Source organism: Stenella coeruleoalba, assembly GCF_951394435.1.
Source record: "Stenella coeruleoalba genome assembly, chromosome: 6".
In the NCBI taxonomy this organism is placed as follows: domain Eukaryota; kingdom Metazoa; phylum Chordata; class Mammalia; order Artiodactyla; family Delphinidae; genus Stenella; species Stenella coeruleoalba.
The window spans coordinates 125331860-125343165 of NC_137151.1; the positions used below are offsets into that span (position 1 = coordinate 125331860).

Here is an 11306-nt window from a genome sequence, read left to right on the forward strand (position 1 = left end):
GATCTACAGGTCTTAAAAATCCTATTTCAGTACCATTCTGAATTAACCACCAGGGAGAATCTTAAACACACGGAGCACAGAGATGGTGAGAGGCCTGAGGGAAGCCAATCTGCCTTAAGAGCACAGTGCCCAATTCAATAAATATCTATGAAGAAAATGAGGGATTTCAGATACTCCAAGGTAAACTCAGGAGAAAGCCAGGAAACTTTCTAAAAACCTAAAGATTGGGCTTCCCTGGTGGCGCAATGGTTGAGAGTCCGCCTGCCGATGTAGGGGACACGGGTTCGTGCCCCAGTCCGGGAAGATCCCACATGCCGAGGAGCGGCTGGGCCCGTGAGCCATGGCCGCTGGGCCTGCGCATCCAGAGCCTGTGCTCCGCAACGGGAGAGGCCACAACAGTGAGAGGCCCGCGTACCGCCAAAAAAAAAAAAAAAAAAAAAAAAAAAAACCTAAAGATTTACCTACCAAAAGTACTTATCTGAAATGTTTTATACTCAATTATCCCTTTCCACATAAAATGTAACCATTATTCCTTCTCCAGCTTTCCCCAAAATTTCTATTGAAGCTATGAAATACATGAACTGGCCCACAGGAACGTGGGGGAAACAGAGGGCTAAAGATGAAGGTGTGGACATCCACGTCCTATGAAGTTCAACACACTGATCTTTCTCCTCTGAGTTCAAGTACAGAAATGTACTCATTTAAAAACCAATTCAGAGATACGTTCGGTAGATTACTCCTTTCTGCTCATGGACGCCACAGAGTAAGTATCGTTGACATCTCCCCTCCGCCCCTCCACTGCCATCATGTCTATGTCAGAGTCACCCGAAGAGCCCGAACAGCTGCAGAAGCTCTTCATCAGAGGTTTGAGCTTTGAAACAACCGATGACAGTCTGAGGAGCCATCTTGAGCAGTGGGGAGCGCTCACAGACTGTGTGGTAATGAGGGATCCAAACACCAAGCGCTCCAGAGGCTTCGGGTTTGTCACATACGCCACTGTGGAGGAGGTGGGTGCGGCCACGAATGCAAGGCCACACGAGGTAGATGGAAGAGTTGGGGAACCAAAGAGGGCCGTCTCAAGAGAAGATTCTCAAAGACCTGGTGCCCACTCAACTGTGACAAGGATTTTTGTTGGTGGCATTAAAGAAGACACTGAAGAACATCATCTAAGAGATTATTTTGAACAGTACGGGAAAACTGAAGTGTTTGAAATCATGACTGATCGAGGCAGTGTAAAAAGAGAGGCTCTGCTTTCGTAACCTTTGATGACCATGACTCTGTAGACAAGATTGTCATTAAGAAATACCACACTGTGAATGGCCACAACTGTGAAGTAAGGAAAGCCCTATCTAAGCAAGAGATGGCTAGTTCCTCATCCAGCCAAAGAGGTCGAAGTGGTTCTGGAAACTTTGGTGGTGGTCGTGGAGGTGGTTTTGGTGGGAATGACAACTTTGGTCGTGGAGGAGACTTCAGTGGCCGAGGTGGCTTTGGTGGCAGCCGCGGTGGTGGTGGATATGGTGGCAGTGGGGACGGCTAAAATGGATTTGGTAATGATGGAAGCAATTTTGGAGGTGGTGGAAGCTACAATGATTTTGGCAGTTACAACAATCAATCTTCAAATTTTGGACCCATGAAAGGAGGAAACTTTGGAGGCAGAAGTTCTGGCCCCTAGGGCGGTGGAGGCCAATACTTTGCCAAACCCCGAAACCAAGGTGGCTGTGGTGGTTCCGGCAGCAGCAGTAGCTGTGGCAGTGGCAGAAGGTTTCGATTACTGCCAGGAAACAAAGCTTAGGAGGAGAGGAGAGCCAGAGAAGTGACGGGGAAGCTCCAGGCTACAACAGATTTGTGAGCTCAGCCAAGCACAGTGGTGGCAGGGCCTAGCTGCTACACAGAAGACATGTGTATGGGCAAAAAAACTCGAGGACTGTACTTGTGACTAACTGTATAACAGGTTATTTTAGTTTCTGTTCTGTGGAAAGTGTAAAGCATTCCAACAAAGGGTTTTAATGTAGTTTTTTTTTTTTTTTTTTGCACCCATGCTGTTGATTGCTAAACGTAATAGTCTGATCATGACGCTGAATAAATGTGTCCTTTTTTAAAATGTACTGTGTAAAGTTAGTCTACTCTGAAGCCATTTTGGTAAACTACGCCAACAGTGTGAAGTTAGCATTCCTTCAAGGTGATGCCAGGTTCCATTCAAAATTTACTTACAACCTGCTTTGGTGGAGAAGCTACTGTCTTCCGAAACCTTGGTGTAGTTGAACTGACAGTTACTGCATTGTGACCTGGAGTTCACCGTGAAAAGGGTCACCCAAGCCAAGTCATGGAGTTTTTTGATTATTAATATAAGATTGTTGGCACATCCTATGCAATATATCTAAATTGGATTATGGTACCAGATATAGATGGGAATGAAGCTTGTGTATCATCCATTATCATGTGTAATAAATAAACAATTTAATACCCTCTTAAAAAAAATAAAAGTAAAAACCAATTCAATGTGTACGCTCTAAAAGTTTCATCCATATTGTCTTTTTGCCTAGAAATGAGCTGGGTATCAATTTTACTTTTTTAAAAAAGTAAAAATTTTAATTAAAATTTATAAACTCCAAGAAAGGAAATTTCTTCAGGAGTCTTTAGGTCAGAAGTACATTAAATACCTGGTAATTCCTAATTTAACAAAAAGTAACTCTTCTGCTTTATACCCCTAATGCAAATGGGAAATGTCGACTCCATAAATTACATTTTTATCCCTTAGGATTACCCTAAAGACATTAAGTAATTACAAATACTTTCATTTTTCTCACAAGTGACATAAAGACTCTGTGGGGAGTATCCAAAAAAACAGCATTAGGAGGACACTAAGAGGCATTTAGGATAACCATTTACTCACTGTATTAATCCTCCTACAAGAATTGCTAATATTCTAGCAAGCCACTTCCAACGGAAACTCAAACTGTATTGGTCTAAGCATCAACATGCCCATTCCAACAGACTCAAAACTGAATGCGATGACCCAGAACAATCACACTGGATTCAGCGGGGCCAGAGCACCAGGCATCTTGGGAGAGGGGGACATTATAGGGAGGAGGCCAACCTGAAGACAATCAACCCTTCTACTTACGCAGGGTCCGATTTTAATTTCTGAATTAAACTACCCATCTAAGTCAGGTCTTTCCAAATCCAATGTCCAATGGGGCAAAGTCCTCTTTTACCCAGGTATTAATACATTTTCGGTCCCGGCAAGCATTCCTCATAATAGAGTTTCCAGCTTAGCACTAGCCTGGCCTCTCTCCTTTGGCGACAACTCAGTTTAAGTCAGTTCCTCAAACCTACCACCAGCCCCAGAGAAGGGCTTATCTTCCCATGCTGAACAGAATGAGCCTCTCCTCTCCTCTGTCACTCTGGAATACTGTGAGTGGTATTTCAATTAAACACAATGAGATCATCTCATATTTTTGTTGGCCACAACTGAAAATGGCTTATATAAATGATAATTAACATTCGCTGCCTGCCAGGAACTATTCTAGTGCTCTACAAATTTTAATGGATTTAATCCTTACAATAATCTTATGAGGTGGGTACTATGATTATTGTAACTTACTGATAAGAAAACTGAGGCGCTTAGGTTAAATAACTGTCCAAGAGAGAGCCAGTGAGGAGTGGTGATCCAAACCCAGGCAGCCTGCTTTCCCAGCCCATGCTTCTGGCGACGTGCTACACTGCCCCCACCCCACACTGTTCTAGGAACTTCACAAGGATCATCTCATTTAACCCTTACACAACCCCACAAGGAGAATCCCGAGGCTCTGTAAGATCTCTGGGACACCTTTTTGCACCATCAAAAGGGTCAGAGTTAGAATAGCTTGCATCTGGATTCTGTAACAACAATCTGTAGGTCACAGATGCTATAAAGGGAACTTCTGGTTAGCCAGAACCTTACATTCTGTTTTGGATAAATAGTAATTCAAAGTATTTGGAGCTGCAATCATTGGACCAAGTGTGACCTTGACCCTAAACTTTGGAAGAGGCCCCTGATCTAAATATAAGAACTCTCATAAAGAAAGAAACAAGACAGAAAACAAGTTTTTCACTATAGATAATCTTATCTAGATTGTTGGTTTTTTTTTTTAAGTTACCTACATTCTGAAGCTAAGTCTACTGAAAGTTACATACTATGCTGAGAAAAATCCTCTTGGGCTGATTATATTCAGATTAGCTATAAGTTGCTACACACAGTAAAGCAACAACAAGCTTTTAAATATTTTGCCTAAATTGCTTCTTATACCTAGATTTTCTCTTCAACTACAAATGTGACACAGCTGACCTCCTCATCCGAGGATGTGGAACCTGTGGATGCGGAGGGCCATTGTACTAGGCCATTTCATTGATATATAAGGGACTTGAGCATCCTCGGATTTTGGTATCCGAAGGGGATCCTGGAACCAATCCCCCACAGATACTGAGGGACTACGGTACATGTTTTCCAAATACCACAGACGTATTAGAAAAAGGCCCCGCCTCCCCGCCACCGTAACAGTTTATTGTATACTTTCCACTTTCCTTTATGCTCGTGAACTTGTGTATGTGCATTTTAATTTTTAAAAGGTAGAAGTATACTATATACACAACACTCTACATATATCATTATTCATGTAAGCCATCACACTGGGTCTAACGATTCGCTTCAACAGCCGCACACTATTCTCTATGGAAAGCACTGCCACTCACTTGGTCTGGTTCCCTTACTGATGGGCACGCAGCATGATTCTGGTTTTTTACATGACAAATAATGCCACAATAAACAACCCTAGGCTTATATCCTTATTTTATCTGCTAACTGCTGGTCAAAGGGTAAATTAATAAATCTGACAAATGCCAAAATTTGTTCCAAAAAAAGTTGTGGTAACTTTCACCCCCAACACGCTTTATGAGAATATCCATTTCTCTACACCCTCATTACCATCTTGCCAATTTTTAAATCTGATGGGTGAAAAATATGGCACATCAGTGATCTGCTATTCCTTTCCAGTGACGGAGGAAGCTCTGGTTGATGGGTCATTTGCATTTCTTCCTCTATAAACTGTCAGGACACATCCTTTGACCATTTTTCTAACGGGTCATCTCTTTTTCTTATTAATTTATCTGCGCCTTTCCCTTACTAGGGATAGTAACCTTTAGTATTGTGTACCACAACCACTTTCTCTCAGTCTGTCTTTTGCCTTTGTGCTATTTTGCCTGCAGAAACTTTTTATTTTTACATAGCTAGATCCATTCTAATTTTTATGACTTGAGTTTTTTCTTATTAACCCTGAAGTTTTACAATTAGTCCAAGTTTTTTCTAATATCTTAGCCTTTATTTTATGTTTAGATCTCCAATTTTCTAAAAGGAAATATTTTGAAGATGGCCTGCCAAGCAAATATTTATTTAGTCCCTGACAGCTGACCATCAGCTTTAAAGTGTACTGGTGCAGTGAAAGAACCGCCCTATAAAACTGAAACCAGGTTACTGCCCAAACAACTTTAAACCAGGACACCTTTAACTTGTTTGGACTGCCAAATATAAGCTGTCAATCTTTAAAGACATCAAGTCAGCACTTTTATGAGTATGATGTACCAGAGAAATTCCATTTCTATCTGATAATAACAAACATACTCCCTTTTTTAGGTAAGCTATGTATACTGTATATAAAAAACCTGATTTCACTCAGCAGTCAAAACATGTTAGGGGCTGGTATGAAAACTCCTAATTTAGCACAAAATCTGAAAACATTTAATGCGTTCTTTCCACATTTTTCTTCAGACCATAAAAATTAAGAGGCTTGGGGTAGGAACATTAGATGTAATGTTTAAAACAAAAAATCAAAGAACTAAATAAAATACACTTGATGTGATCTGAGGAGTGTGATACTTCCTCCCTTTGGACACTTAGTGTTTTCACAAAATCCATTTAAGAGTGCATTTTTTTCCCCTTCTGAATGGCTGTGAAAGTTAACTCATAGAATAGCCTCTACCAGGCACTAGCATCTAGTAAGCGCAGACCTCGTGCTCCACCTGTGCTACATGCTGTAGACACAGCGCCCTGTCTAACCTGTGGGCTAACAGGAGGAGGCGACATTCATGTTTCCCAGAAGCAGGAACTGCCACAGAGGACAGCAAGAGCAGAGTTGGGGTCAGAAACCACACAGTCTGATAACATGTCTGGAACAACTCTTTTTGGGGACTGTGAAAGTGTCTAGGTCTTTTATTGTTCCCTGAATTAGCTCGGAAATTGGTGGCACCTGCACATCCTTTGTGAGGGTCATGATGGTGCGATTTAGCCTCATCTCTCCATCCACTTCATGAAACCAACTTTATTTTCCTCTCATTCTCTCTACGTTCAATTTTGTCAATCAATATGATCAATTTTTCGGAAACAAAAAGTATGACGTTTTGAATTAAGTTTTCAAAAATCAAAGCATTTCCACAAAATTGTGAAATCAGATTCTGTTCTTGTTCAAATGATTTTGTTTAACCTGTTAAGACTCACCTTGTTGGTCTGAACTAAATGCCTGTCAAGATAACTTTGGGTCCCGATTCTGTCACTCACTTTAGTACTTATCCCTCTCAGCTTTCTGTCAGCTACAAATTCAGAAAGCAGGCCTTCTTTGTTTTCAAGGCTGTTTAAAAACATACACCCAGCCAAGCAGGACCGTGTCAGTGCCCTCCCCACAGGCAGGGAGCAGCTCACGAATCCACGCTTCAAGGAAGGGGGCGTTTAAACTTCACGCAGCACCCCTGCCACCCTGTCGTCTCAGCCAGGGCTGGATACGCCCTCCCAAGCACCAACCTGTAAGAGTTGTCAAGTTTTGTATCGTTTCAAGGGTCCCTTTGCGATTCAAGAAAATGACAGGCCCACAGGCACATCTGCGACTCCAAACGCTGCCCCAAACATATTCAGATAGAGGTTATACTCCATCAACAGAGTAAGGAAGAGTGCATACACAAGCCAGAGTTTTCACCCGTACCTAGAACAATCTAGAAAACAAATCTCAGAAACAATCCACAAGATGAATGTTTGGTAGGGAAAAGTCACGGCACCGTTACTGGGAATAATGGTCCGACAAAGACTGGCCAGCCTGGTGGTCCACGTGTGACAAGCCAGAATCCAGGCCCCATGGAGGGCACAACAACCCCTTCTCTGGGGGCCTTTCTTTTAGGGCCCCATGTCACAGTAGCCCTCCACGCTGGTACGCCCAGGCCAACTAGAGAACGAAACGTTCCCCAAAGAGCACACCGTTCCCTTGCCTAGAGTCTCTGCAAGTCCCAAGTCTACCCATCTTCCGAGAGGCCAGATTCCAGCACCACTTCCTTCCCCGCTCTCTGTCCACGGACTACAAACGTCGCTCCTCTGGACACTCAGCGTTTCCCACAGGCATTAACCTTAGCCATGTTCAATTTTCATCACTTGCGTGCAGAATTAGGCTCCTGGAGAGCAAAGGCTGGCCATCAGTCACCCTCCCCTTCCCCTTCCCCTACGACAACGAGAGCTCCCGAACCAGGCTCTGCAGACCCGCGCCGCGCGGTCCCAGATCGCCCGCGGATCCCCTACCGCAGACGCGGGCCCCCGCCCCCCGCAGGCTTTCAGACTGAGACCCGGCGCTGAGCTGAGCCTGCAGTCTGAATGCGTTTTTAGAGTTTTCCATGTTTTCTGCCACCAAGCTGGGCTCGTAAAGAAAGCCCTAAACCACAGCACCCAGCTGCGTACCTAGCCCGTGAACACATTCGCCAGGCCAACCTCAACCTGGCGTGGCCGTCACCCGCTGGACACACAGGACCAACCGCGCGGTCCCCGCGCTGCTGCCGTGGGCGGCTCCAACCCCAGCCTCCAGGAAGGACCTGGCACAGCGGCCGAGGTCGGGGGCCGGCAGGGGAGCGGGCCCTTCCCGGGGCCCCGGAAAGCACAAAAACTACCATGAATCGTTAGATCCAACGAGAGGAGCAGAGAGAATGAATTCTCTCTTCTGGGCCTCACAACCCCAAGCACTGAGTCGGCGATGACTTCCATCTCCGGGGTAGAGACGAAAAACAAAGCCGAAGAAAACGCAGAACTGGGAGCGCGCCCGGAACGACGCGGCCCACACGGCGAGCTGTTCGGACGCAGGCCGGCGACCCGGCGCGCGGCTCCCGTGAGCGGGCGGCGGCGGCTGTGCGCGGGCCGCGGCGGCCACACGTGTGGGCCGCACACAAAGGTCCCCGAGCCGCGGTCCCCTCCTCCTGCGCAGCGAACATGGCGGAGACCGCGAACTCCCCGCGCCGGTGTAGGCCGCGCTCACCCTCCCGCGTCCCCGCCGCCGCCTCAGGCGCCGCGGCCTCAAGGCCGCCGCCCGCCCTCCTCCTCACCGTCCGGGCGGCCACCCGCTTACCCGCAGCCGGGCGCGGCGAGCGCTCGGGCTCCGGCAGGTCCCCGAACAGGTCCATGGCGGAGGCTGGGAGGCGGAGGCTGGGAGGCGGAGGCGGAGGCGGCGGCGGCGGCGGCGGCGGCGGCGGCGGCAGACGCGCAGCCCGCGAGCGGCGGCGGGCTCCACACCCTGCGGCTGAGGCGGAGGCGGAGGCAGCGGCGGCGGCGGCTGTTGCGGCGGCTGGGCGGTGGCGGCCCGGGAGCCGTCAATCACCCGAAGGCGGGCCCGGAACGCCACCAATCGGCGCGCGGCGTGGCCCGGCCGCCCCAGCAGCCTGCGCGCCGGCGGGGGGGCGGGGCGGTGAGGGGGGCGGGGCGGAGGCGCGCACGCGCACAGATCTACTCCTCGCCGGCTGCGCGAGCGGATACCTGGGCGCCGCGCCGCGGACTGTGCGATGTTTCTGTCGGACGCCCGTCCCGGGCCCCTCCTGCTCTTCCTGGGCACGGCCGTCCGATACCAAGAAGGCCCTTCCAGATAGACATGTCTGAGCTCGAGGGCAGCTGTAGTGAGCCCTGGTGGCCCGGAAGGCTTTATGGGGTTTTCACATCGGTTCCGTCCCTTCATCCTCACACCGCCACGGTAGGCCTACATCCTTGGCCAATTTGAGATTGAGAAGCCGAAGCCTCATAGAGCGGTCCCTTAAGATGCAGTGTGGAGAGGAGGCATGTCTCGACTGCCGCCATCCGGGCACGTGGCGGGGAGGGGAAAGGGAGCGTCCATGGCAGGTTCCAGAGAGCAGGGACGTTAGGGAGCTGGCCTGGCACACAGCTGGGCCTCGGTGTTCTGTTGAATATACACAGGTTCATAAAACGTCGACATCAGGCTCTGATGACTGATCAAGCCAAAACCGAGGCCCCTCTCTTCATGTCTGAACACAGACGAAAAGACGCGCGTTGGCCAAGCCACAAAAGTGACCAAACATCCTTCTGTCTTGGCCAATAAGAGTGACCGCTGCTTCTTTACCAATGACAAGTTTAGGATTTCTCTAGTCTTCCTGCCTTTGAGATACGATTTATTAAGTCATCCAGTCAAGGAATTGCCTCCTTTTCCTGGCATAATCCAATCCAGAGCAAAGCCCTGCCTCCTTAAATGTTTCCCCAAATCAACTAACACAGACCCAAATGTAAGTCCTCTGCACGTCCCTTTACTGAGGTTGCCCGTGGTAATAGTCTCCCTGGCTGGGATGAGTAATAACCCAATTCCGACGACTGCAGGTGTGTTTCTGGTGATCTCTGGCTGAGGACACTGTGGGGCCCAGTGGGCCTTCATGCCTCTCATCTACTTGCCCGCTCACTCACCACTATTTGAAACCCTCACTGCTCTCTGCTCTCCCTTTAACAGATGAACTGCCTCATCCCTGCAGAAATGCTCTAAAGTAGCAATACCGTCCCATTTCCTCACCTCTCATCCATTTCTCAGCCCACCCCAACCTAGCTTCACCTCATCACTTCCCCAAAACAGTTCCTGCTAAGCTCACCAGTCATTTCCCATTCTGTGGCTAAATGGAGGTGATGTTTTTAGTCGTCCCCATACATGAATCCCAGCAGTATGACACGGTCAGTGTCTCTTTCCCTTTGGTTTGTGGAACACATCGCTCTCCTGGTTTGACGCCTGTTCTCTGTCTGCTTTGCAGGCCCACGTCTTCTGCCCGGCGATTAACTGATGGCATTCTTTAAGACTTGATCCTGGGTCCTCCTCATGCCACACTCCCTCCTTCGGCAAATCTCATCCACACTTGGCTTGAATTACCACTCATCTAAACGTGGTTCATTAATTTATGTTTCCTACCAGCTCCAGATCCACATGTTCAAATATCACTCATGTGACATCTATTGGATGTCTCAAAGGTACCTCAAGGGTTTCCCTGGTGGCACAGTGGTTGAGAGTCTGCCTGCCGATGCAGGGGACGCAGGTTCGTGCCCCGGTCCGGGAAGATCCCACATGCCGCGGAGCGGCTGGGCCCGTGAGCCATGGCCACTGAGCCTGGGCGTCCCGAGCCTGTGCTCCGCAACGGGAGAGGCCACAACAGTGAGAGGCCCGCGTACAGCAAAAAAAAAAGTACCTCAAACTCAACATGTCCCAACCAAAATCATTTTCTCGACTCCTCACCGTATCCCCTTCGATATCTCCTTCCAGGATTGACACCTCCCTGTGTCCCTACCCCAGAATCCCTCTTGGGAAGATAGCCTCCAAGGTGGCTTCCACAATCCCCGTCTCCTCATATTCAGCTCTTGTGTGGTCACCTTCTTTTGAACGTGGCTGGTGTGACTTGCTCTGGTCAATAGAGTCCAGCAAAAATGTCAGGAGGTATGTGGTTACGTGGATGTAATTCCTTCACACAGGTTAGTGACACCCATCCTGCTAGTGTGACCCAGCAGGATCCTATGAGGCCTTCTCAGAACAGACTCCCACCCATGTCCTCCACCTGCCTTTTGTCTGTAGAAAAACTTTAGTCAAAGAAGTAATTTAATCAGAGAAGTGAGAAAATGCAGAAAGAAAGGAAAACAGTCAAACAGGACAAAATAATAATACTTTAGTCATTAAACAAAGTCAAGGACATTTAGTTCTTCCTCAAGGACTCTAGATAATATTCTGAACCACATCCTTTGAGCTGTTTTGCAGATACTGAAACCCACACCAAGTGGAAGAAGTTAACTGTATGCTGCCCACAAGCACGTAGACCCCAAACCAGTTGGAACCAGAAGGTTGATGATGCTGATTCCCAATTACCTCACCACCAACCAATCAGAAGAATGTCCATGAGCTGACCACGCCCTGTTCCTTGAACTCCGTAAGACTCCTCACTCCCCCCTCCAGGGAGGGACACACAGTCTTGAGGGAAGTAGCCCGCTGTGGCCCCCTTCG

The 11306-nt window shown here is 48.0% G+C and overlaps 1 protein-coding gene and 1 pseudogene across 2 annotated transcripts in view; one reads left to right on the plus strand and one right to left on the minus strand.

Moving 5' to 3' along the window:
- ILKAP (ILK associated serine/threonine phosphatase) overlaps window positions 1-8733 on the minus strand; it is a 29256-nt gene extending 20523 nt beyond the window's left edge. The window contains exon 1 of the mRNA XM_079923604.1: window positions 8406-8733. Coding sequence (XP_079779730.1) covers window positions 8406-8460 — 55 coding nt within the window. The 5' untranslated portion in view covers window positions 8461-8733. The remainder of the gene's footprint in view (window positions 1-8405) is intronic.
- LOC307187488 (heterogeneous nuclear ribonucleoprotein A1-like) lies at window positions 786-7999 on the plus strand (annotated as a pseudogene). Its single transcript has one exon. The product of its transcript is annotated as a heterogeneous nuclear ribonucleoprotein A1-like (transcript).
- Window positions 8734-11306: the final 2573 nt, after the last annotated feature.